This window comes from Globicephala melas, chromosome 6, assembly GCF_963455315.2.
Source record: "Globicephala melas chromosome 6, mGloMel1.2, whole genome shotgun sequence".
NCBI lineage: Eukaryota > Metazoa > Chordata > Mammalia > Artiodactyla > Delphinidae > Globicephala > Globicephala melas.
The window spans coordinates 28,364,824-28,390,333 of record NC_083319.1 but is presented as its reverse complement, the minus strand read 5'-3'; the positions used below and the strand labels follow the sequence as shown (position 1 = coordinate 28,390,333).

The 25,510-nt window shown below is 42.3% G+C and overlaps 1 protein-coding gene across 3 annotated transcripts in view; it reads right to left on the bottom strand.

Moving 5' to 3' along the window:
* ABCA1 (ATP binding cassette subfamily A member 1) overlaps positions 1–25,510 on the bottom strand; it is a 136,964-nt gene that overhangs the window by 63,711 nt on the left and 47,743 nt on the right. For 2 of the 3 annotated variants that reach the window (XM_030859138.2, XM_030859136.3), the window contains exons 6-7: positions 19,634–19,758; positions 10,878–11,054 (exon numbers count right to left, since the gene is read on the bottom strand). In XM_030859138.2, the coding sequence (XP_030714998.1) occupies positions 10,878–11,054; positions 19,634–19,758 (302 nt within the window). The remainder of the gene's footprint in view (positions 1–10,877; positions 11,055–19,633; positions 19,759–25,510) is intronic. The other variant, XM_030859139.3, reaches the window with a different exon arrangement.

Below are 25,510 nucleotides of genomic sequence, written 5' to 3'. Positions count from 1 at the left end.
ACATCAAGTTTAAATCTTACATTATCCAGGTATTTTGCTCAAGACTTCATTTCACTTTTTTGTGCTTGGACACTATAAAATACAGAGAGGAGACTGATGTAAATCAGATTTAATATTACAAATTAATGGGAAAAGGATGGGCTATTCAACCAGTGCTGCTGAGACAAGTAGTTACTCATATAAGATAGTAATTTTTTGGTTTGCTCACCCTCTGGGGCGGGTAGGGGCTGGGAGCTGAGGCTCAGGCTTTGGAGGTCAGACCCCAGGGAGAGGACTGAGGTTGGCTATGTGAAGACAGCCTGAAGGGGGCTAGTGTGCCACAGATAGCCAGGAGGGAGTCTGGGGAAAAGTCTGGACCTGCTGGAGAGGCAACACAGCATTGTTTCCAGGTGTGTGAGGAGAGGGGATTCCTGCTCCGTGTGCCCACAGAAGGCAGGGCACCACCTAAGCGAGCTCCAGAGACAGGCACAAGCCACGGCTATCAGCTCAGACCCCAGAGATGGGCATGAACCGCTAACGCTGCCGCCACTGCCACTCAGAATCCTGTGTGCAAGCGCAGGTCACTACCCACACCCCCCCAGGAGCCTGTGCAGCACACCACTGCCAGGGTCCCGTGACCCAGGGGCAAATTCCCCGGGAGAACACATGGCGCGCCTCAGGCTTCTGCAACATCACGCCAGCCTCTGCTGCCACAGGTTCACCCTCCATTCCAATTATGACTACCGTACCCCTCCCTTTCCCTGGCCTGAGTGAGCAAGAGACCCCTAATCAGCTGCTGCTTTAATCCCCTCCTGTCTGGGCAGAGAACAGACGCCTGAGGGTGGCCTATACGCAAAGGCAGGGCCAAAACCAAAGCTGAACCCCAGGAGCTGCACGAACAAAAAAGAGAAAGGGAAATTTCTCCGTGCAGCCTCAGGAGCAGCGGATTAAATCCCCCCAATCAACTTGATAAACCCTGCATCTCTGTAATACCTGAAAAGACAATGAATGCTCCCAAAATAGGCAGTGGAGTTTGGGAGCAACTGTAGACTTGGGGTTTGCTTTCTCTGTCTGACTGGGTTTTGGTTTTATGTTTATCTTAGTTTACTTTTTAGTGCTTGTTATCATTAGTGGATTTGTTTATTGGTTTGATTGCTCTCTTCCTTTTTCTTTTTTTTACTTTAAAAAATTTTTTATCTTTTTTATTATTTTTTCTATTTTTATTATTTTTTTATTTTGTTTTAGCCTTTTTTCTCTTTTTGTGAGTGTGTATGTTTCTTTGTGTGATTTTCTCTGTTTAGTTTTACTTTTACCATTTGGCTTGGGGTTCTAGCTGTTCTTTTTTTTTTTTTTTTCTTCCTTTTCTTCCTAGCCGTGTGGCTGGCAGGGTCTTGGTGCTCCAGCCGGGTGTCGGGCCTGAGCCTCCGAGGTGGGAGGGCTGAGTCCAGGACACTGGAACAGAGACCTCCCAGCTCCATATAATATCAATCGATGAGAGCTCTCCCAGAGATCTCCATCTTAACACTAAGACCCAGTCCACCCAATGGCCAGCAAACTCCAGTGCTAGATGTCCCATGCCAAACAACTAGAAAGACAGGAACACAACTCCACCCATTAGCAGAGAAGCTGCCTAAAGTCATACTAAATTCACAGACACCCCAAAACACACCACCAAATGCGGCCCTGCCCACCAGAAAGACAAGATCCAGCACCACCCACCAGAGCACAGGCACCAGTCCCCTCCACAAGCCACTGAACCAACCTCACCCGCTGGGGGCAGACACCAAAAATAACAGGAACTATGAACCTGCAGCCTGCAAAAAAGAGACCCCAAACACAGTAAGTTAAACAAAATGAGAGGACAGAGAAATACACAACAGATGAAGGAGCAAGGTAAAAACCCACCAGACCAAACAAATGAAGAGGAAATAGGCAGTCTACCTGAAAAAGAACTCGGAGTAATGATAATAAAGATGATCCAAAATCTTGGAAATAGAATGAAGAAAATACAAGAAACGTTTAACAAGGACCTAGAAGAACTGAAGAGCAAACAAACAATGATAAACAACAGAATAAATGAAATTTAAAAATTCTCTAGAAGGAATCAATAGTAGAATAACTGAGACAGAAGAACGGATAAACGACCTGCAAGATAAAATAGTGGAAATAACTGCCACACAGCAGAATAAAGAATGAAAGGAATTGAGGACAGTCTCAGAGACCTCTGGGACAACATTATATGCATCAACATTCGAATTATAGGGGTCCCAGAAGAAGAAGAGAAAAAAAAAGGGTCTGAGAAAATATCTGAAGAGATGATAGTTGAAAACTTCCCTAACATGGGAAAGGAAACAGTCAATCAAGCCCAGGAAGCACAGAGAGTCCCATACAGGATAAATCCAAGAGGAAACATGCTAAGACACATATTAGTCAAACTATCAAAAATTAAATACAAAGAAAAAATATTAAAAGCAGCAAGGGAAAAGCAACAAATACCATACAAGGGAATCCCCATAAGGTTAACAGCTAATCTTTCAGCAGAAACTCTGCAAGCCAGAAGGGAGTGGCAGGACGTATTTAAAGTGATGAAAGGGGAAAACCTACAACCAAGATTACTCTACGCAGCAAGGATCTCATTCAGATTTGATGGAGAAATCAAAACCTTTACAGACAAGCAAAAGCTAAGAATTCAGCACCACCAAACCAGCTTTACAACAAATGCTAAAGGAACTTCTCTAGGCAGGAAACACAAGGGAAGGAAAAGACCTACAAAAACAAATGCAAAACAATTAAGAAAACGGTAATAGGAACATACATATCAATAATCACCTACCTTAAATGTAAATGGATTAAATGTTCCAAGCAAAAGACAAAGTCTGGCTGAATGGATACAAAAACAAGAGCCATATATATGCTGTCTACAAGAGACCCACTTCAGACCTAGGGACACATACAGACTGAAAGTGAGGGGATGGAAAAAGATATTCCATGCAAATGGAAATCAAAAGAAAGCTGCAGTAGCAATTCTCAAATCAGACAAAATAGATTTTAAAACAAAGACTATTACAAGAGACAAAGAAGGACACTACATAATGATCAAGGGATCAATCCAAGAAGAAGATATAACAATTGTAAACATTTATGCACCCAACATAGGAGCACCTCAATACATAAGGCAAATGCTAACAGCCATAAAAGGGGAAATCAATACTAACACAATCATAGTAGGGGACTTTAACACCCCACTTTCACCAATGGACAGATCACCCAAAATGAAAATAAATAAGGAAACACAAGCTTTAAATGACACATGAGACCAGATAGACTTAACTGATATTTTTAGGACATTCCATCCAAAAACAACAGAATACACTTTCTTCTCAAGTGCACATGGAACATTCTCCAGGATAGATCGTATCTTGGATTACAAATCAAGCCTCGGTAAATTTAAGAAAATTGAAATCGTATCAAGTATCTTTTCTGACCACAACGCTATGAGACTAGATATCAATTACAGGAAAAAAACTGTAAAAAACACAAACACATGGAGGCTAAACAATATGCTACTAAATAACCAAGAGATCACTGAAGAAATCAAAAGGAAATCAAAAAATACCTATAAATGAATGACAATGAAAACATGACGACCCAAAACCTATGGGATGCAGCAAAAGCAGTTCTAAGAGGGAATTTTATAGCAATACAATCCTACCTCAAGAAACAAGAAAAATCTCAAATAAACAACCTAACCTTACACCTAAAGCAATTAGAGAAAGAAGAACAAAAAACCCCAAAGTTAGCAGAAGGAAAGAAATCATAAAGATCAGATCAGCCACTATGGAGAACAGTATGCAGTTTCCTTCAAAAACTAAAAATAGAACTACCATATGACCCAGCAATCCCACTACAGGGCATATACCCTGAGAAAACCATAATTCAAAAAGAAACATGAACCACAACGTTCACTGTAGCACTATTTACAATAGCCAGGAAATGGAAGCAACCTAAGTGTCCATCAACAGATGAATGGATAAAGAAGATGTGGCACATATATACAATGGAATATTAGCCATAAAAAGAAACAAAATTGAGTTATTTGTAGTGAGTTGGATGGACCTAGAGTCTGTCATACAGAGTGAAGTAAGTCAGAAAGAGAAAAACAAATACCATATGCTAACACATATATATGGAATCTGGAAAAAAAAATGGTTCTGATGAACCTAGGGGCAGTACAGGAATAAAGATGCAGACATAGAGAATGGACTTGAGGACAGGGGGAGGGGGAAGGGTAAGCTGGGATGAAGTGAGAGAGTAGCACTGACATATATATACTACCAAATGTAAAACAGATAGCTAGTGGGAAGCAGCCACATAGCACAGGGAGATCAGCTTGGGATAGCAAGTGGGGGAGGGAGGTGCAAGAAGGAGGGGATATGGGGATATATATATATATACATATAGCTGATTCACTTTGTTATAGAGCAGAAACTAACAACACTGTAAAGTAATTATACTCCAATAAAGATGTTAAAAAAAAAAGACAGTAATTTTTCCATCTCATACCACTATACAAAATTAAATTCTTGGTATATTGAAAAGCTAAAACTAAAAATGAAAGTTTAAAAGATATAGAGGAGAAAATGTACTTATGAACCTAAGGTAGGGAAGGCCTTCTTAAAATACAGAAGTCCAAACCAAAAATGGGAACTAACGAGTTCAACTTCTGAAAGTAAAAACTATGTGCAAAAAGATACCATCAGCAATGGGAAAAAACAAGCCAAAGACTGGAAGAAGAAATTAAAAAAAATTTTTTTAGAATAAAAATGGAACACCATGCAGCAGTTAAAACGAACCAGATGCCACATTTATCAACATTGATAAATCTCAAGAACATAACGTTGAGTGAAAAAGACAAGTTGCAAATCAACATGCACACCTATACAATATGAACACATGCAAACCAATACCCTATACTGTTATTAACAGAATGCAAATATATATATGGTTGCATAAAAATATGCCACTCCAGGATAACGGTTATCTTTGAGGAAAGAGGGGGATACACAGGTGACATAAACTGTATCTGTAGTGTTTTCTTTCTTGAAAAGAATCTAAAGCAGGCATAATAAAATGATGGATGTTGGTACATGAGTGTTCTTTATGTTATTTCTGTACCTTTTTATATATTTGAACTATTTCATAACTTTCTTTTTAATTCGATGAAAGATAAGAGAGAGAGGGAGGAGGAAAGGAGATTGGCAGGAATGAAGGAAGGGTAAGAATATAAGTTGGCTTGAGTACTTATCAGATCTGAAAGATGTTTAACTTCCTTGAACAAAATTAACCCCAGCCAATATGCCTTAAAATGAGGCCACACGATGAAGTCTGAGAACCATGTGCCTGTACCTACTGTTAACTGAGGTCTCCGGCTCATACTTACTTGACAAAGGCAGACAAAACTTGCCAATAGTATTTCCAAAGAGCTCTGGTAAGCCATTCACAGTTTGGAATTCCTCCTACTATTTTTCTTAACCAAAAACATTCCCTTGGCTATGAATTCATACAGGTCCCCATTGACCACAGGGGGCAAGATTTTCTTGTATGAAGGCAAATGGGGAAAAAGAGGGAAAATAAAACCTTTGGTGAAGACTGTATGTTCTGTGTTAAGCTAACAGGAATTCATGTATTATTCAATATTTTTAGATCACAGCTAGATACTGTACTATCATTAATGGAAGAATAGACAAATGAGTATTACTCAAAAACTCCTACCCATTTCTGCAAAATGTGTTAATCACAACATTGAAACATTTCCTAAAAGCATGACAGTCTGGGGCACTGGCCTGAGAATGATCAAGTCCACTGTGCCATCTTTTCTGGACCTAATAAATGACTTCATTATATTCTTTCTATCCTCACTAGGTTTTTCCTTCCACATGAATTTTATTTTTTTCTTTTTTAAATTGAGGTAACAATGGTTTATAACATTATATAAATTTCACATGTACAACATTATATTCCTACATTCTATAATACACATTATATTTCTATATATGCTGCAGCATGTGCCCCACCAAAAACTTAGTTTAACTAAGTTGTAATAGACTGAAACTTAAAATAAAAAATGCAATAACCTAGCAAAGTCAATTTGACTTTAATTTCTGAGCTGGTGTTTTATTTCAACTCAGTGTCCAGCACAGTTCCTGGCACATAATAACTAGGTGTCCAATAAATATGGAAGAAAAATGAAAAGCAAAGGGAAGAGCACATTAGGAGGGTGGGGGATGGACTGGTGTGAGTGCTGCTTCAAAGGTCATTCAAATTCAGATATACTCTGTTTCATATTCACCTCATCAAGTCAAAGACCCTTCAAGACAAGGATAACTCTTCACTCCTCCTCCACCTGCTCCTTCGATCCTTGTGCAGTCCAGCTGTGAGCCCACTAGTCCTCTGGGCACCTCAGAGCACCACTCACCTTAACTCCTTTGCCCTATGAACTGAGTTCCGCCTCTGCAAGAATGTGTCACACACATCGGAAGACACAGGAACAGAACACTTTGTTCCATGGAGATAGAACTTCTCCTTTTTGGATGAAAGTATAAGTCAAGGCAGTTTAGCCACATGGTCGTGCAGTGTCTAAGATGGAGGTCAATCTGCATGCCTGTCCTTGCTAACTCGAATCAGACACCGTTTTCCTCACCTCAAAAACCAGACACCGGGCTTCCCTGGTGGCGCAGTGGTTGAGAGTCCACCTGCCGATGCAGGGGACATGGGTTTATGCCCCGGTCCAGGAAGATCCCACACGCCGCGGAGCGGCTGGGCCCGTGAGCCATGGCCGCTGAGCCTGTGCTTCCGGAGCCTGTGCTCCACAATAGGAGAGGCCACAACGGTGAGAGGCCCGCGTACCGCAAAAAAACAAAACTAACAAAAAAAAAACCAGACACCATCTTCACATCACAGACAGGACTAGAGCCCAAGCCTACTTAACCACACAGACTTTCACTAGGGCTCACAGTGTCCCATATGAGACAAGACTGTTGTCAGGCAGCTGCTGGAAGGGCAGCCCTCACTTTACAGAACACAGAACTTAGGAAGAATTCCTCAAGTTTCCAGTCTCAGCCTTAAAGCTGGTTCTCAGTGCCCAATGGAATGAAAGCTCCACGTGGACCTTGTCTGCGTTGTTCATGGCTGAACCTTCAGTGCCTTAGATCAGTACCTGGTACAAAGTAGACAGACAGTAAATATGCGTTGGTTCTGTTGATGAATGTCTCACGCCTTGTTCAGAGATGCTCTGCTTCCCAAAGCCACTGCTCTTTGGTTTGTGCATTACAAACCTTAATGAGTAGCGTCTACTGTACTTTAGAATCACTCTCAGAATATGAGCAAAAAAGTACACAGGGCTGAAACGGGACTAATAAAAAAAAGCCAAGGGCACTGGAGAAACACTTCAAAGACAGAATGAAATATTGTTCCAATATATGTTCCAATCCAAAGGCAGTTATGGCAGAACAAATGCCCTCCCCAAAGCAGTCCACACCCTAATCTCTGGAACCTGTCAATCAGTTACCTCACCTGGTAAAAAGTACTTTACAGATGTAAAAAATAATGAATGTTAAAATAGGGAGATTATCCTAGATTATCTGGATGGGTTCAGTCTAATCACATGAGCCCTTAAAAGCAAAAAACTTTCAGGCTGGAAGCAGAGAGATGTAGCAGAAGGAAAAATCAGATTTAAAGCATGAGAGGGGCTCAAACCACTGTGGCTGGGGAGGGACCATGTGAAAAGCACGAGAAGGAATGCTGGCAGCCTCTATGAGTAAAGACCAGCCCCCAGCTGACATCCAGGAAGAAAACAGGGACCTCAGTCCTACAACTTCAAGGAACTGAAATCAGCTACCAATCCGAATGAGTTCAGAAACAGATTCATGTTCAGAGCCTCCAAAAAGGAATACAGCCCTGTGAACACCTTGATATGCAAAATTCATACCTTCATTTTATGCAAGGTATAACCAAGGCATAAACAAATAATCTACAGGATAAGAAGCCTTGGCAATACCTAAGCAAAGAATGCAATTTTTCATTGAAATATTCTTCAGGATTACTTTGCTTGGTATATGACTGATTTCTAACACTGATTTATAAAAGAAAATTTCTTCCTTACCAGCCACTGCTTTCAGCATATAATTTATATTACTCATATCAATTAAATTATTAACTTCTATTTATTGAGCATCTAATGTGTGCCAGGCCTTATGCCAGGCTCTTCATATACCTGAGCAATAGTCACAACCAAGGGTAAACTACGTTACCTGTAGGTAAAAGCTTCGTTATCTGAGGCTTACAGAATCTAATGTATCCAAGGTCCCACAGCTGGTAAAATGCTGAGGCAGAATTTGAACCCAGATGCAGATGACCCCAGGCCTACACCCTTTCTACTCTGCCACACTTCCCCACTTCTGTCAAAATACTGAGGTCCAAGTGGTCATCAGGGAACTGAAGGAGACCCAGGAGAAAGTGTCAGAATACTTTGGCTGAAAAAGAGAGAAATAGCCACATCAAAAAAAAAAAAAAAAAGAAAGAAAGAAAGAAAGAAAGAGAGGAGAAATGTTTCAAAACATGTCTCTCCTCAAAATCCACTTTTAGTACAGAAACGCGTGCGGACAGAACAGTTTCTCTCCCCTCCCCCGCAATGTTGGTTGCTGCTCCTGTTGTATATCTTGGCGCAATTAACTGCCCATGTGCAACGAGGTGTCACGGAACATCCATCTACCATCACCCATGTCAAAATTCCACCCAAGTGGCAGAAGCAAAAGGTTGCTTAATGTAAATCAAGTATCAACCCCAGTGCTCCAATTAAGGCACTGCTATAAGAGTCACATTTCAAAATGTTTGGAAGTCACTTCATCCCAGAGGTATCCCCTAAAACATCTTTACACAGAGCCATCCTGGCCACTCATTATGTTCTAATTCAAGAGCCCCATTTTCCGATTTTAGGAAGATCTCACAGCAACAGCTGACAGGCAGGAGCAGAACCTGAGATGCTCCTATGCCCGAGAGATGGGCAGGAAGCATATGGCAGCTACCCCAATCAACACCCGCCGTGAACCAACTGGTCTACAAGGCACAAACACAGCATGACAGGATGGGCTGTGATGTAGCTGACAGTTTTGACAGTGCATTTCCATGTCCTCGATCACGCTAATTTTTCCAACTAGGGAGAGATTTTCAAGTTGAACCCTAAGCTGCTGATTGTCAGATTATGAAGGCTGTACTATCATTCTACTTAGAGCGTAATTCAGACATTATATAATTAGAGGGATTTTACTGGGTTGTGCACACAATAGGTGTTTAATGAGTAAACAGAAGTGAAACAATGAATGGGCACCAGAATAAATTACTATGTCTTCTAAAAGCACCCATCTTTCCAAAGTCTGAATCATCCCAGCTGAAAAGGTGAACATTTCGATCTTGTTGTGAAATAAAGCAAAACAGCCAAAACAGTCCAAGGAAATGGTCTACCATTTGTAACAACCTTTGACCCTCTGTCTCACGATGCAAAAAGTGCCAACAGGCTGCAAGTGTCTTCACAGATGAGCTTATCTGGTTATTTAGACCAGTTATCTGGGGCTGCAGACATCTCCATACAGAAACATATCTTACTAAAATTATACTCTAGAAACATTACCAGTGGAATCACAGAGCAATGAAAATAACTCAGTACATTTTCAACCACTGAAGCAGAAAATACTATTTCTGGAATAAAACAAAAACAGATCTTAAGCATTAGGCCTAAGCCCTTCACACTGACGGGATTACCATCAACCCTGCCACAGAAGCATCCGAAAGTCACAGTCTGACTACGACCTTCACCTCAGGCAGAAGCTATAGCATCAGAGCGTCAAGCCGGACACAAGGACTCCCTGATGGTCAGTCAAGAGTGTAAACCCTGGCATGTGTTTCTAAGGAATATTCTAGGGTATCATCCAGGTACAGGGTCCAGAAACAGAACCTTCTTAGTTCCCCAAGAGGGCCCATCTTTCTCTAGAGAAATCATGGTGTGCAAAGGCTCAGAGGATTCCAATTTCTTTCTATTATAATGAAGAAGATCTCTTTCCAGGCGCATCCTTCTTCTAGGGCTTTTTCCCTGGTTTTAAAAGAAATTACTGACACATCAGAGAGCCCTGTGGTGAATAGGAAACCTGAACACTGAATGCTAAAGGATGTTGTTCCAAGGGGCATTTCACCAGAGCTCCAAGGAAACCCAAAGAAAGATACCTGTTCTGGAACAAGACATAACACACAGACGACCAGAATGCTCAGACTCATCCCTGTTGTTGGATGTATTCTCATGGACTGCTTCTCTGAACTAGTGATTCCCAGCTGATGGACTGGGCTTTCTTGGGATTATTTTTTTCTGTGAATGCAATTTTGTCATTGATTAAGCTAATTATTGAGTGTGCGCCCATCCAATTCCAGGGTTTTCCCACTGAGACATCTCGATGTCTCCTTTCTGATAGACTTTTAAAAATGAATAGATATCCATCTTCCCATCAATGGTTTTGAGAATTTTTTTTAAAAATCTGTGGAGTTCCTTCTTCACATGAACCCTTTCAATATTAAAAACCATAAAAAAAAGAGGTTTTCTCTGATTGAAACAGGCACAAGGGACCTGAGACTTGGACTCAGAGCCACACCCTACTTACTCTTCCCCCATTTACTCTTGGAGAGGTGGCCCAAAAGTTTGAAAGGACAGTTAGAATATCACTGAGCCAAATTATGTCTCCAACTCCCAGCCAGCACTATATTTCTACAAAAACAAAGTCACACTGCCCAAGGAAAAATGTCACATTCCAAAAGTATTAGTGCTTGAAGCTTCTCCACACAGTAATCCTACTCACCAAGATCGGCTTCAGAATGTCCAGGTTGGAATGAAGTATTTGCTCTGCTGCATCCAGTTTCTCCTTTGGCAGGCTGCAAAGCATGGAGACTTCTTGGTCACCAAGTTGAATCAGCTCTCCTAATTTTGATCCGTTGCACAGATTGGTCAAATGTAACTGGTAGCCTTGCAAAAATACCTGGAAGCATTTCATGCAAAGAGAGAAAAGCAAAACTGGATTACAAAGATGGGAAGCAGGGTCCTTGAAGCCTTTTGGGGGACTTCACATCAATACAGCTTTGAAGAATGGACACTGCTGGACTGTATCCAGTGCACAGGGTCTCTACTGAACTTTACGATGGGTCAAGGCATGATCCTACAGGACATTAAAACCGGAATGTGGCATTTGACTTATCACCTCCACACTCTTGTCCTTGTGAGGGGAAATCCTGAGCCCAACTCTTTTTCTCAAAAGTGGAACACGTGATTCACCCAGTAGGAATCTAGAGTCTGAACTCCTAAAACCACTTTTATTAAAGAAAATAGAAAATTCTCATTATTTTGGAATGCATGATATCTTAACCTGGGGTTGGGCTGAATTATGAAAAAAAGGCATTTATACTATTTATTTGTAGATACAGATATTTAGCTGATGCAAAAAACTATGTTCAAACAATTTCAGAATGTGGAACTCTTCCTTTTACTTGTATCAGAGCAGAGTACTAGAAAGTCAAGCCCCTTACCTCACTGATAGGCCAGTTCTAAGTCTTTTTGGGTTTTTTTAATCTTTATTTATTTATTTTCTTATTAGTCATCCATTTTATACACGTCAGTGTATACATGTCAATCCCACTCTGCCAGTTCATCACACCACAAACACCACCCCATGCCGCTTTCCCCCCTCGGGGTCCATACGTTTGTTCTCTACTCTGTGTCTCAATTTCTGCTCTGCAAGCCAATTCATCTGTACCATTTTCTAGGTTCCATATATATGCATTAATATACGATATTTGTTATTCTCTTTCTGACTTACTTCACTCTATATGACAGTCTCTAGGTCCATCCACATCTCTACAAATGACCCAATTTCATTCCTTTTTATGGCTGAGTAATATTCCATTATATATATGTACCACATCTTCTTTATCCATTCGTCTGTCGATGGGCATTTAGGTTGCTTCCATGTCTTGGCTATTGTAAATAGTGCTGCAATGAACATTGGGGTGCATGTGTCTTTTTGAATTATGGTTTTCTCTGGGTATATGCCCAGTAGTGGGATTGCTGGGTCATATGGTAGTTCTATTTGTAATTCTTTAAGGAACCTCCATACTGTTCTCCATAGTGGCTGTATCAATTTACATTCCCACCAACAGTGCAAGAGGGTTCCCTTTTCTCCACATCCTCTCCAGCATTTGTTGTTTATAGATTTTCTGATGATGCCCATTCTAATTGGTGTGAGGTGATACCTCATTGTAGCTTTGATTTGCATTTCTCTAATAATTAGTGATGTTGAGCAGCTTTTCATAAGCTTCTTATGTCTTCTTTGAAGAAATGTCTATTTAGGTCTTCTGCCCATTTTTGGATTGGGTTGTTTTTTTCATATTGAGCTGCATGAGCTGTTTATATATTTTGGAGATTAATCGTTTGTCTGATGATTCATTTGCAAATATTTTCTCCCATTCTGAGGGTTGTCTTTTCCTCTTCTTTATGGTTTCCCTTACTATGCAAAAGCTTTTAAGTTTGTTTATTTGTTTACTTTTCTTTTTATTTCCATTACTCTAGGAGGTAGATCAAAAAATATCTTGCTGTGACTTATGACAAAGAGTGTTCTTCCTATGTTTTCCTCTAAGAGTTTTATAGTGTCTGGTCTTACATTTGGTCTCTTAATACATTTTGAGTTTATTTTTGTGTATGGTGTTAGGGAGTGTTCTAATTTCATTCTTTTACATGTAGCTGTCCAGTTTTCCCAGCACCACTTTTTGAAGAGACTGTCTTTTCTGCATTGTATGTCCTTGCCTCCTTTGTCATAGATTAGTTGACCATATGTGCATGGGTTTATCTCTGGGCTTTCTATCTTGTTCCATTGATCTATGTTTCTGTTTTTGTGCCAGTACCATATTGTCTTGATGACTGTAGCTTTATAGTATAGTCTGAAGTCAGGGAGTCTGATTCCTCCAGCTCCGTTTTTTCCCCTCAAGACTGCTTTGGTTATTCGGGGTCTTTTGTGTCTCCATACAAATTTTAAGATTTTCTGTTCTAGTTCCGTAAAAAATGCCATTGGTAATTTGATAGGGATTGCATTGAACCTGTAGATTGCTTTCGGTAGTATAGTCATTTTCACAATATTGATTCTTCCGATCCAAGTACATGGTATATCTCTCCATCTGTTGGTATCATCTTTAATTTCTTTCATCAGTGTCTTATAGTTTTCTGCATACAGGTCTTTTGTCTCCCTAGGTAGATTTATTCCTAGGTATTTAATTCTTTTGGTTGCAATGGTAAATGGGAGTGTTTCCTTAGTTTCTCTTTCAGATTTTTCATCATTAGTGTATAAGAATGCAAGAGATTTCTGTGCTTTTTTTTTTTTTGCAGTACGCGGGCCTCTCACTGTTGTGGCCTCTCCCGTTGTGGAGCACAGGCTCCAGACGCGCAGGCTCAGCGGCCATGGCTCATGGGCCTACCCGCTCCGTGGTATGTGGGATATTCCCGGACCGGGGTATGAACCCGTGTCCCCTGCATCGGCAGGCGGACTCTCAACCACTGCGCCACCAGGGAAGCCCCTCTGTGCATTCATTTTGTATCCTGCAACTTTACCAAATTCATTGATTAGCTCCAGTAGTTTTCTAGTGGCATCTTTAGGATTTTCTATGTATAGTATCATGTCATCTGCAAACAGGGACAGTTTTACTTCCTCTTTTCCAGTTTGTATTCCTTTTATCTCTTTTTCTTCTCTGATTGCCATGGCTAGGACTTCCAAAAATATGTTGAATAATAGTAGTCAGAGTGGACATCCTTGTCTCATTCCTGATCTTAGAGGGAAAGCTTTCAGTTTTTCACCATTGGAATGATGTTTGTTGTGGGTTTGTCATATACGGCCTTTATTATGTTGAAGTAGGCTCCCTCTATGCCCATTTTCTGTAGAGTTTTTATCATAAATCGGAGTTGAATTTTGTCAAAAGCTTTTTCTGCATCTATTGAGATGATCATATGGTTTTTATTCTTTAATTTGTTAATATGGTGTATCTCACTGATTGAGTATATTGAAGAATCCTTTCATCTCTGGGATAAATCCCACTTGATCATGATGTATGATCCTTTTAATGTGTTGTTGGATTCTGTTTGCTAGAATTTTGTTGAGGATTTTTGCATATATATTCATCAGTGGTATTGGTCTGTAATTTTCTTTTTTTGTAGTATCTTTGTCTGGTTTGGGTATCAGGGTGATGGCAGCCTCATAGAATGAGTTTCAGAGTTTTTCTTCCTCTGTAATTTTTTGGAAGAGTTTGAGAAGGATGGGTGTTAGCTCTTCTCTAAATGTTTGATAGAATTCACCTGTGAAGCCATCTGGTCCTGGACTTTTGTTCGCTGGAAGATTTTTTGGGTTTTTTGGGGGGTTTTTTTGCGATACACAGGCCTCTCACTGTTCTGGCCTCTCCCGTCGTGGAGCACAGGCTCCGGACACACAGGCTCAGCGGCCATGGCTCATGGGCCTAGCTGCTCCGCGGCATGTGGGATCTTCCCGGACCAGGTCACAAACCCGTGTCCCCTGCATCAGCAGGCGTACTCTCAACCACTGCGCAACCAGGGAAGCCCCCACTGGAAGATTTTTAATCACAGTTTCAATTTCATTACTTGTGATTGGTCTGTTCATATATTCTATTTCTTCTTGGTTCAGTCTTGGAAGATTATACCTTTCTGAGAATTTGTCCATTTTATTGGCATAGAGTTGCTTGTAGTAGTCTCTTAGGATGCTTTGTATTTCTGTGGTGTCAGTTGTTACTTCTCCTTTTTCATTTCTAATTCTATTGATTTGAGTCCTCTCCCTCTTTTTCTTGATGAGTCTGGCTAATGGTTCATCAATTTTGTTTATCTTCTCAAAGAACCAGCTTTTAGTTTTATTGATCTTTGCTATTGTTTTCTTTGTTTCTATTTCATTTATTTCTGCTCTTATCTTTATGATTTCTTTCCTTCTGCTAACTTTGGGTTTTGTTTGTTCTTCTTTCTCTAGTTCCTTTAGGTGTAAGGTTAGATTGTTTTGAAATTTTTCTTGTTTCTTGAGGTAGGTTTGCATAGCTATAAACTTCCCTCTTAGAGCTGCTTTTGCTGGATCCCATAGGTTTTGGATCGTCGTGTTTTCATTGTCATTTGTCTCTAGGTATTTTTTGATTTCCTCTTTGATTTCTTTAGTGATCTCTTTGTTGTTTAGTAACGTATTGTTTAGCCTCCATGTGTTTGTGTCTTTTATGTTTTTTTTCCCTGTAATTCATTTCTAATCTCACAGCATTGTGGTCAGAAAAGATTCTTGATATGATTTCAATTTTCTTAAATTTACTGAGGCTTGACTTGTGACCCAAGATGTGATCTATCCTGGAGAATGTTCTGTGCGCACTTGATAAGAAAGTGTAATCTGCTGTTTTTGGATGGAATGTCCTATAAATATCAGTTAAATCTATCTGGTCTATTGTGTCATTTAAAGCTCGTGTTTCCTTATTAATTTTCTGTCTGGATGATCTGTCCATTGGTGTGAGGTGTTATTATTATCATATAACAATAACACTAGTATTGTGTAACTGTCAATTTCCTCTTTTATGGCTGTTAGCAGTTGCCTTATGTATTAAGGTGCTCCTATGTTGGGTGCATATATATTTATAATTGTTCTATCTTCTTCTTGGATTAATCCCTTGATCATTTTTTAGTGTCCTTCCTTATCTCTTGTAACATTCTTTATTTTAAAGTCTATTTTATCTGATATCAGTATTGCTACTCCAGCTTTCTTCTGATTTCCATTTGCATCGAATATCTTTTTCCATCCCCTCACTTTCAGTCTGTATGTGTCCCTAGGTCTAAAGTGGGTCTCTTGTAGACAGCATATATATGGGTCTTGTTTTTGTATCCATTCAGCAAGCCTGTGTCTTTTGGTTGGAGCATTTAATCCATTCACGTTTCAGGTAATTATCGATATGTATGTTCCTATGACCATTTTCTTAATTTTGGGGGGTTTGTTTTTGTAGGTCCTTTTCTTCTCTTGTGTTTCCCACTTAGAGAAGTTCCTTTAGCATTTGCTGTAGAGCTGGTTTGGTGGTTCTGAATTCTCTTAGCTTTTGCTTGTCTGTAAAGCTTTTGATTTCTCCATCGAATCTGAATGAGATCCTTGCTGGGTAGAGTAATCTTGATTGTATGTTCTTCCCTTTCATCAGTTTAAATATATCATGCCACTCCATTCTGGCTTGTCGAGTTTCTGCTGAGAAATCAGCTGTTAACCTTATGGGAGTTCCCTTGTATGTTATTTGTCATTTTTCCCTTGCTGCTTTCAATAATTTTTCTTTGTCTTTAATTTTTGCCAATGTTATTACTACGTGTCTCGGCGTGTTTCTCCTTGGGTTTATCCTGTATGGGACTCTCTGCACTTCCTGTACTTGAGTGGCTATTTCCTTTCCCATGTTAGGGAAGTTTTCGACTATCATCTCTTAAAATATTTTCCAGGGTCCTTTCTCTCTCTCTTCTCCTTCTGGGACCCCTATAATGTGAATGTTGTTGCATTTAATGTTGTCCCAGAGGTCTCTTAGGCTGTCTTCATTTCTTTTCATTCTTTTTTCTTTATTCTGTTCCATAGCAGTGAATTCCACCATTCTGTCTTCCAGGTCACATATCCGTTCTTCTGCTTCAGTTATTTTGCTATTGATTCCTTTTAGTGTAGTTTTCATTTCAGTTATTGTATTGTTCATCTCTGTTTGTTCTTTAATTCTTCTAGATCTTTGTAAAACATTTCTTGCATCTTCTCAATCTTTGCCTCCATTCTTTTTCCAAGGTCCTGGATCATCTTCACTATCATTATTCTGAATTCTTTTTCTGTAAGGTTGCTTATCTCCATTTCATTTAGTTGTTTTTCTGGGGTTTTATCTTGTTCCTTCATCTGGTACATAGCCCTCTGCCTTTTCATCTTGTCTATCTGTGAATGTGGTTTTTGTTCCACAGGCTGCAGGACTGTAGTTCTTCTTGCTTCTGCTATCTGCCCTCTGGTGGATGAGGCTATCTAAGAGGCTTGTGGAAGTTTCCTGATGGGAGGGACTGGTGGAGGGTAGAGCTGGCTATTGCTCTGGTGGGCAGAGCTCAGTAAAACTTTAATCCACTTGTCTGCTGATGGGTGGGGCTGGGTTCCCTCCCTGTTGGTTGTTTGGCCTGAGGCAACCCAATACTGGAGCCTACCTGGGCTCTTTGGTGGGGCTAATGGCAGACTCTGGGCAGGCTCACACCAAGGAGTACTTCCCAGAACTTCTGGTGCCAGTGTCCTTGTCCCTTGGTGAGCCACAGCTGCCTCCCGCCTCTGCAGGGACCCTCCAACACTAGCAGGTAGGTCTGGTTCAGTCTCCTATGGCGTCACTGCTCCTTCCCCTGGGTCCCAATGCACACACTACTTTGTGTGTGCCCTCCAAGAGTGGAGTCTCTGTTTCCCCCAGTCCTGCCGAAGTCCTACAATCAAATCCCGCTAGCCTTCCAAGTCTGATTCTCTAGGAATTCCTCCTCCCATTGCCAGGCCCCCAGGTTGGGAAGCCTGACGTGTGGCTCAGAACCTTCACTCCAGTGGGTGGACTTCTGTGGTATAAGTGTTCTCCAGTCTGTGAGTCACCCACCCAACAGTTATGGGGTTTGATTTTATCGTGATAGCGCCCCTCCTGCCATCTCATTGCGGCTTCTCCTTTGTCTTTGCATGTGGGGTATCTTTTCTGATGAGTTCCAGTGCTTTCCTGTCGATGATTGTTCAGCAGTTAGTTGTGATTCCGGTATTCTCGAAAGAGGGAGTGAGAGCATGTCTGTCTACTCCGCCATCTTGAACCAATCTTCCCTAAGTCATTCTTATCTATTCATTTCAGCAAAGAACCTTTCCTTGGCCATATCTTATTTAATTAGTTTTACTGGACCTAAATAAACTGCACTTCTTCATATATGGTCCTTACTGTCCATTAGACAATAAGTTCAGTAAGATGAGCATCTTTGTTTTTCTTGCTCTCTTTGTGTCCACAGTGCTGGAACATATGGACAGTAAATATTTGTTGAATGAATGAATGGATGATTCAGACTCTTTATTACTCCGTTACTATTTCCTCTGTTTCAATTAATGCAACCTGACCTGCTTGTAGTACAATCTAGTGGGAGTGATGGACCAAAAGCCTTTCAAGACCCATGCAGCTTTCTAACCCTGCAGAGCACTTGCTTGGCCATGGCTTCCATTAAGTAAGTTTCCACCTACTGCCAGATACTCAAGTACAGTTCACTTTTCCTCCTTTCTCTAACTGGCCCTTGCTGCCAGCCTACATTTAGTATTTGGTTTAAGAACACTGACTACACAGAGACTAATTACCATGCAAGGACCACCTCCATATTTAGGATGTCCCTTACTTTAAACTGATCGGATGTGACAGATAAGAAATTGGTAGAGGGCAATGGAAATCATGCTAACGATTTTCATAAGCCTGCTGCCTTTGGCCCATCTCCCAACCACACAATTGGTAAACTCAAGGCATATTTTCCCAGTTTCATAAGGGAAAGCAGTAAGCACATTTTTCAAATTTTTAAAATTCTAGATCATGTGAAGCAAAGATCTTATTTTCAGTCATAAACATTTCCACTACTTCTGCTTACTGCAAAGACAAGCTGGTATGTAGACATGAGACACAGTAAGGAAGCAGTTCCCCTTTCTGCCAGAGAATAAATTTGAGACACTTCTCTGAAAATCAATAACTGTGCAATCTGGGCCTGCTGTCCACCGCACAAGAGCAGTGTGATTATCTAATGATGCCAGTGGAAGTTTCTGAAAATCTAAGGTTAAAATTCTACATAAACACTAACATTACTTCCTGGTTTTATAATTTTAAGAAAAAAATTAAGCGTTTTCTCCTTATATATCTTTCTCGTCTATCTTTAAAGGAAGCATTACATTTTGAAAATCTCCTGTCTTGGATTTTCTTTTTTTTTTTTGCGGTACATGGGCCTCTCACTGCCGTGGCCTCTCCCGTTGAGGAGCACAGGCTCCGGACACGCAGGCGCAGCGGCCACGGCCCACGGGCCCAGCCGCTCCGTGGCACGTGGGATCCTCTCGGACCGGGGCACGAACCCGTGTCCCCTGCATCGGCAGGCGGACTCCCAACCACTGCGCCACCAGGGAAGCCCCTGTCTTGGATTTTATAGACAGAGATATTCTAGGTAATAATCCTCAACCCTGGTTATTGTTTCAGAACTGTGAAATTTTAAAGAAAATGTTTAATTCATCTTAAATTCATCTCCCCTTTAGGGAGTCATTATCAACAAATGCCAACTGATGGGCAGGGAATCAGTTTTATTTCAACCAGCAGGTCCGTGACGCCAGGTTGTACATTCCACTCTCTGGATGGTTTGGCAACGCCAGCCTGAGCAGGGAGGTAAAGACAGGTGAAGCTGCGTTGGAGCCAACAACCTCCTTCAGCGCCATTACAGACAGGATTTTATTCACTTCCCTCCAGGCGCTCTCCAACAATGTCACTGCCATCAGCCCCACCAGGGAAAGTGACGGTCGCAGCTTACCTTGCGGAGACTGACATCAGCCCCCAGTATCTTGTCCACAGTTGGCCTTGGCAGAGAGAGGTTGTGATGCAGGAATCCAGAGAAGGTTTCATTGTCTACCAGAAAGTCCTGAAACTTCAAGCCTGCTGGAGAAATAGCGTTCTATTTTCATTTCATACGTAACTCAAAAAATAAATAAATAAAAAGCACGACGGAGCAAACTATCATAATATTGACTGCCTTGTTGTAAACCGATTGATAACCACAGGCCTCTGGCTTAAGCACACAGAGAAACAAAAGTTCAGGGAGCTTCGCCTTAACAGCAGAGACAAGAAAAGACTGCTTTCTGAAGCCATGGAATGCGGCACTGCTGTACATACACACACACACACACACACACACACACGCACACAGCTTTGCTTTTCAAAGAAAAAAATCAACCCACCTGAGATTTGTGACCCTGACCCCACAGCTCCCGTCTCCCCAGTGCCATCTCAGACAGCTAAACTCAGAGATATTTAAAGCCTTTATTCCCACAAGCCTCGGGGGCTGGTTTCCTCTTGATGCAGAGCAGTGGTTCTCAAACTTGAGCAGGCATTAGAATCACCTGCAGGACTTGTGAAAACAGACTGGTCCCCTGCCCCCAGAGTTTCTGATTCATCGGCCTGGGATGAGGCTGGAGAATCTGCATTTCTAACAAGCCGCCAGGCGGTGCTGATGTGGCTGGTCTGGGGCCCACCCTTTGAGAACCAAGGAGGTAGAGCATTATGCACATCAAAGCGCTTTCACAGACTTGGTCTCATTTCAGTTCTAAACGTGGCACACGTGATACAGACCTCCAACACCCAGGTCTGCCGTCCTTTAAGAAAACACATATGCAGATATTTTAAAAAATCAACGCTACCAAATGATTGGATTGTTGCAGGGTGTCATACAGACTCTCTTTAAATAATTAGCCCTTCAGGTACATTTAGAAAAGGTTCCAATTCAGTGCAGTGAAGCAGAAAAAGCACTAGCCAGAAATCCAATTTTAGTCCCCAGAGTTGGAGGCTGTGCCTAGTGGCATCGCTTGGGTATTTCACATCTTTCTGAATTTCAGCTTCTTCATCCCAAAACATGAGGTTTCTGGTCAGATGCTCGGCAGGCCCTCCCCCTTACTGAAATGCTCTCATTTTCCCTGCCATATTTCATTTGAGTGTCCACTTCTCCTTCTGCCCCTCCCTCTTAATAACCCAACTTCTTTCAATAAAGAGAAAACCAGCTCATCATGACCTCATGACCAGGCGGACATCACTGAGAGACTAGCCCACAGGTCCAGGAACGATCCCACCTCTCGGGGGGCAAACCTAGCAAACCTAAATCACTTAACTGATGAGAAACAGATGTTTGACCTGAAAATGGGGCTGTGAGGTGAGGCTTAAAGAGGACAGGAATTAATCCTGGGAGCTATGGGGGTGATGTGCAGAGATAAAGTAGAAGGAGGGCTCAGAATCCAACCAGACTCGCATCAGTGCTTCCTGATCCAGACATATTCTGCTAAAGCAAACTTTAATAATACAGAGTTATAGAAGGGATACACTAAGCATGATTCGCGTCTCTAGAGAAATGATTCTCTGGCTACACCTTATTTGACTAACTCCTAGTTATTCCTCAGGACACATTCAAGAAGCTGGTCCTGGCCCAGTCAGCACCCCTTGTGAGAAGAGGTGCTGGTCCTGGCCCAGCACCCCTTGTGAGAACAGGTGCTCCTGCAGGCTGTCACCTGCCTGGTTCTCCCTAACACACATGATACTGCGTTCTCACCATCGTGTTCGCTTCTATAGCTGCCAAACCTCAGAGCATCTAAGATTCACTTAGGGACATGCTAAAATGCTGTTTCTTGGGCCCAATTCCCAGAGATTCTGAAACAGTGGCTCTAGAGTGGGGCCTAAGAATCTACATTTTAATAATCATCTCGTATTTCTAATGCAGGGGGTCTGGGGACCATCCTTTTCGGAATGTTGTTTTATTTACATATTCTGTCCACCAGACTATGCCTCTGGGACACAGACTCTGTCTTTTATCCTTGTATCAGGGTGTCCAGATCAAGCAAAGAATTACTGATCAGTGAATGATGGCTGGATAATAAATACTAGGAGATGGGATCGGGGCTGGGAAGATTCCGGAAGCAACTGAGCAACATCACAGGAGATTTCCTTTCAGCTCTACAGGTCCGAGAAGGGCCCAGAGGTATTAGGATGATCCCCAGGCTGCACCCCAACAGTAAGCAGGACTCCTAGTCACTAGAACTATATTCCCAGAGATGCAAAGTGACATCCTGAGTGTCCCAGTATCCCTAATGTAAACGGGAAGAAGGTAGGAAAGCTGGTGGCTTCAACTGAGGTCTGGCATGGAAAGCCTGACACTAACCACTGTGGAACAATGGGGGTCAGAAAACCTGGGCTCTGTATCCATTTATTTGCCAGATTATTTCACCTAGCTGTGTCTCCACTGCCTCACCTGTCAAGTGAGGGACGAAGAAAGCTCTCCGGGCTCCAGACAGAACAGAATATACACACGAGCTGAGCCTCAGTGACCAGGCGGGTCACACACCCCTCCTGAGAGTGAAAAGCCGGAACAGCACTCGACACTGGGCTGAGCCAAGTCCAGAAGAGCCTCCCCCTCCGGAGCAGGGCTGCTGAAGCGTGGGAGGCCGACCCCGCTGCACTTGCGATGGGTCTAGGTCACAAGCAACACTCTTGAGACCAGGGAGCATGCGCAGTGCACTTACAAGACGTTTCTGGTAAGTCAACTGGCTCTGCGGATGAGAACAGCTGGATGTGATCAAACTCCTACTGCCTCTCAGTGAATCCTCCGAATGAGAAAGAAGAACCGAGAGGCTGATTAAACTGTCAACAGCCTCTGACAGTGCACATGCACGTGGTGGCGAGGCCGCCAGGCGGCAAGGCAGCAGCGCCAGCCAAAGATCCCTGGCTACAGAGAACTTGAATTCTGGTCACATGGATACCACACACGTGGACGCAGGTTCACACACCACCACCAGCAAGCTGCAGCCAGTGTGCGCGCAGGAAAGCAGCGCCATGGGATGCACTGGTTCTCAATCTTGGCTCCCGGGAGACGCGATCAGAACTTCTGGGGCTGAGACCCAGGCATCAGAATTTTCTAACACTCCCCAGGGTGATTCCAGCCAAGTTTGGGAAACAATAGTGCAGTGAAAAGATCAGGGGTGTGGGACCAGAATAACCTAACTTGGATGCTGGACTCTGCTGTTTATGAACCGTGAGGCTTTGAGAAGTTCATTTTGCCTTCCTGAGCCCAAGATTTCTTACCTAAGAGGTAAGGGTAACAGTACCCACTTTTTGAAGATATGAGGATTAGAGATATTTACGTGTAATGCAAGAATAGTAAGCAACAGGCTCATTGTAGGTGCTCAAAAAATGATGATAATTTTGTGATTATTGAGAAGGGTTTATCTCACTCACCTTTACTAGTGTACCACCATGAAGTATAGAGAAAAGGTAAGGACACAGGCACTGCCCTCAAGGAACTTCCAAGGATGATAAGGGAGATGAAGAGGCAAATCAACAGAGAAAGCAGAAGGGATGAGAGAGCCAGAGGAAGGCAGCTCATGGAAGCATCTGACCCAGATGAGGCTTATTATCTGCAAGTGTTTCAAGGGGGTAGTCAGGCTGAACAGGCTGAAGCTGAATTGTGGAAAAGGACAGAGAGCCAGAAGTCTCCAGAGGCTGTGGCTGGTGAGGAGAGGGTAAGGAAGGCCTCCCGTGATGGCAGGGACCAGGATACCCTGTAGTCATAGTGCTGTGTACACCAGGTTCTCAATGTTTCTGAAAGAATAAATAAATGTACAAGCAGATAAAGGAGATTAGAGGAGATTCCTCAAAACCTAAGATTTGGGGAGTAGAATGGGAGAAGGAAGAGGACGAGGTATAGTATGAGGCCAGAGTTGGGTGGCTTCGTACCTCTGGTCTCAGTTTTCTCTATTTTGTTGTTGGCAGGAAAATGAGTGGAGAGGCCAAGAATATCGAGAAAGCCTGATGTCTGAAATGGCCCTTCTCTTCTTGGCCTAGCTAACTCCTACCCTTCTTTATGACTTGGGCCATAAGTCATCTCCTCCAGGAAGCCTGCCCTGACGTTCCACCCTCAAGCTGGGTCAGGTGGCCATCCTCTGTGCCCTAACAGCCTCCTAAGTGTGCTTCCCCCAATCTGCAGTTGTCTGAGACCACATCTTTTTCCCCAGAAGAACAGAAGTGCCTGAGGGCCAGGACTTTGGAACTTGAAAGCACAGCAGTGTCTGGCACAGAGAAGGCACCCTGGAGATGGTGGATGATGGAGGAATGGATGAACACAAATGAGTGAATCAAGTGATGAACTGAGGTGATTGCTGCAGATAGGGAAGGGTGAAACAGGACTTGAGTGTGAAACAAACCAGGTCAATATAGCGTTAGAGTTTCTCTAAGCCCCCTCAGCTGCGTCAGCCCAGGTCAGGAAGACAGTCAGGTGAGTGGGAGCTGGAAGCAGAGTGTTGGAAGTGTCAATAACAGGATAAATGGGGATGACAGCAGCATCTACGTCACTGCACTGAGCTGGGGGTTAAATGAGAAAATGCACCTGAAGTCCCAGCATAATGCCTGAAACCAAGAAAAGCTCTCAATAAGGACGGCTAATACCATCATCACTTTCAGGAAAGACACCTCATTAGCTTCATTGCTAGTTTGATCCTAAAGCATATGCTTTCAGAATAGATAAGAACACAGAAGTGACTTTGCCAACTAAGTCAATACTGAATTTATGATCTAAGGTATATGCACGTGTGTGTGTGTATGTGTGTGTTATGTATTTGCCTGGCTGAGCTCCTGAGTCAGACAGAACTACTGAATTCTTTCTGCTGACACTGTCTATAAGGTGAAGAAAAGGTTGAAGCTAACCAATTTGCCTATTCAAAGCTTTAGAAAAGAATAAATAAATCTAGCATTTTGCAGAGAATCAATGGAAATGATCGCTTCTACAGGATCACTGCAAGGATGGGCATAGATGCAAGATGACCAGTAAGAAAAACCAGTCATTGGAAACAAGACACAGAACACAATGCAAGAGACAGTCACTTACTTGGCCATATAACTGCCCACGTGAGCTGACATGACCTTGATTTTCTTATCTGTAATGTGTAAGTTGTAGAAGATGATCTCAGAGGTCTTCTTAAACTTGGTACTGAAAGGTACACTTGGGGTAAAACTAAATCAGCACTGGACATGGCATCAGAAAATGTGAATTCAGGTCCCAGTTCAGCTGTTTCCTAACTGTGTAATCATGAACCTCACTTTTCTGAATCTCTCTGGGCCTCAGTTTCCTTAGATGTAAGAAGGGTTAATAATATTCACAGCTTGTTGTGAACACCAAGATCAAGAAAGTGAAAGTACTCTTCTGGAGGGAAAGGGCCTCAAGAGTTTACAAGGGTAACTGAGAGGATATAAATGCTGTCACAGAATATGGTCATCAGGGAGCTGGACAGGTCACTAAACTAAACATGAGTCCTTGCTGCCTGCAGAGAAGACCAAAAGTCCCCATCCAGCAAAAGGCGCCTAGAGCTTTCCTGCTGCCTTCCTGCTGCCGTGTCTCTGATATGGACCAAAATACTTGAGGAGCCAGCGGCGGCCTGTCCTTTTCCAGAGAGCTTTGCTTTGGGTGCAGGGAGGTAGGGCAAAGAAAAGGAGAAAAAAAACCCAAAACAATTCAGGAGCTTGGAGTCCAAAGAACAAAACAAGTGAAGTGTGTGTTTGTGGGCTGAGGACAAACAGGACAGAATCCTCAGTTCCTTGCCAGTCCTCTGGGCCAGGCAGGCCAAGGAAACGCTTCCACGGCAGGAGAGAGAGGGGTGTG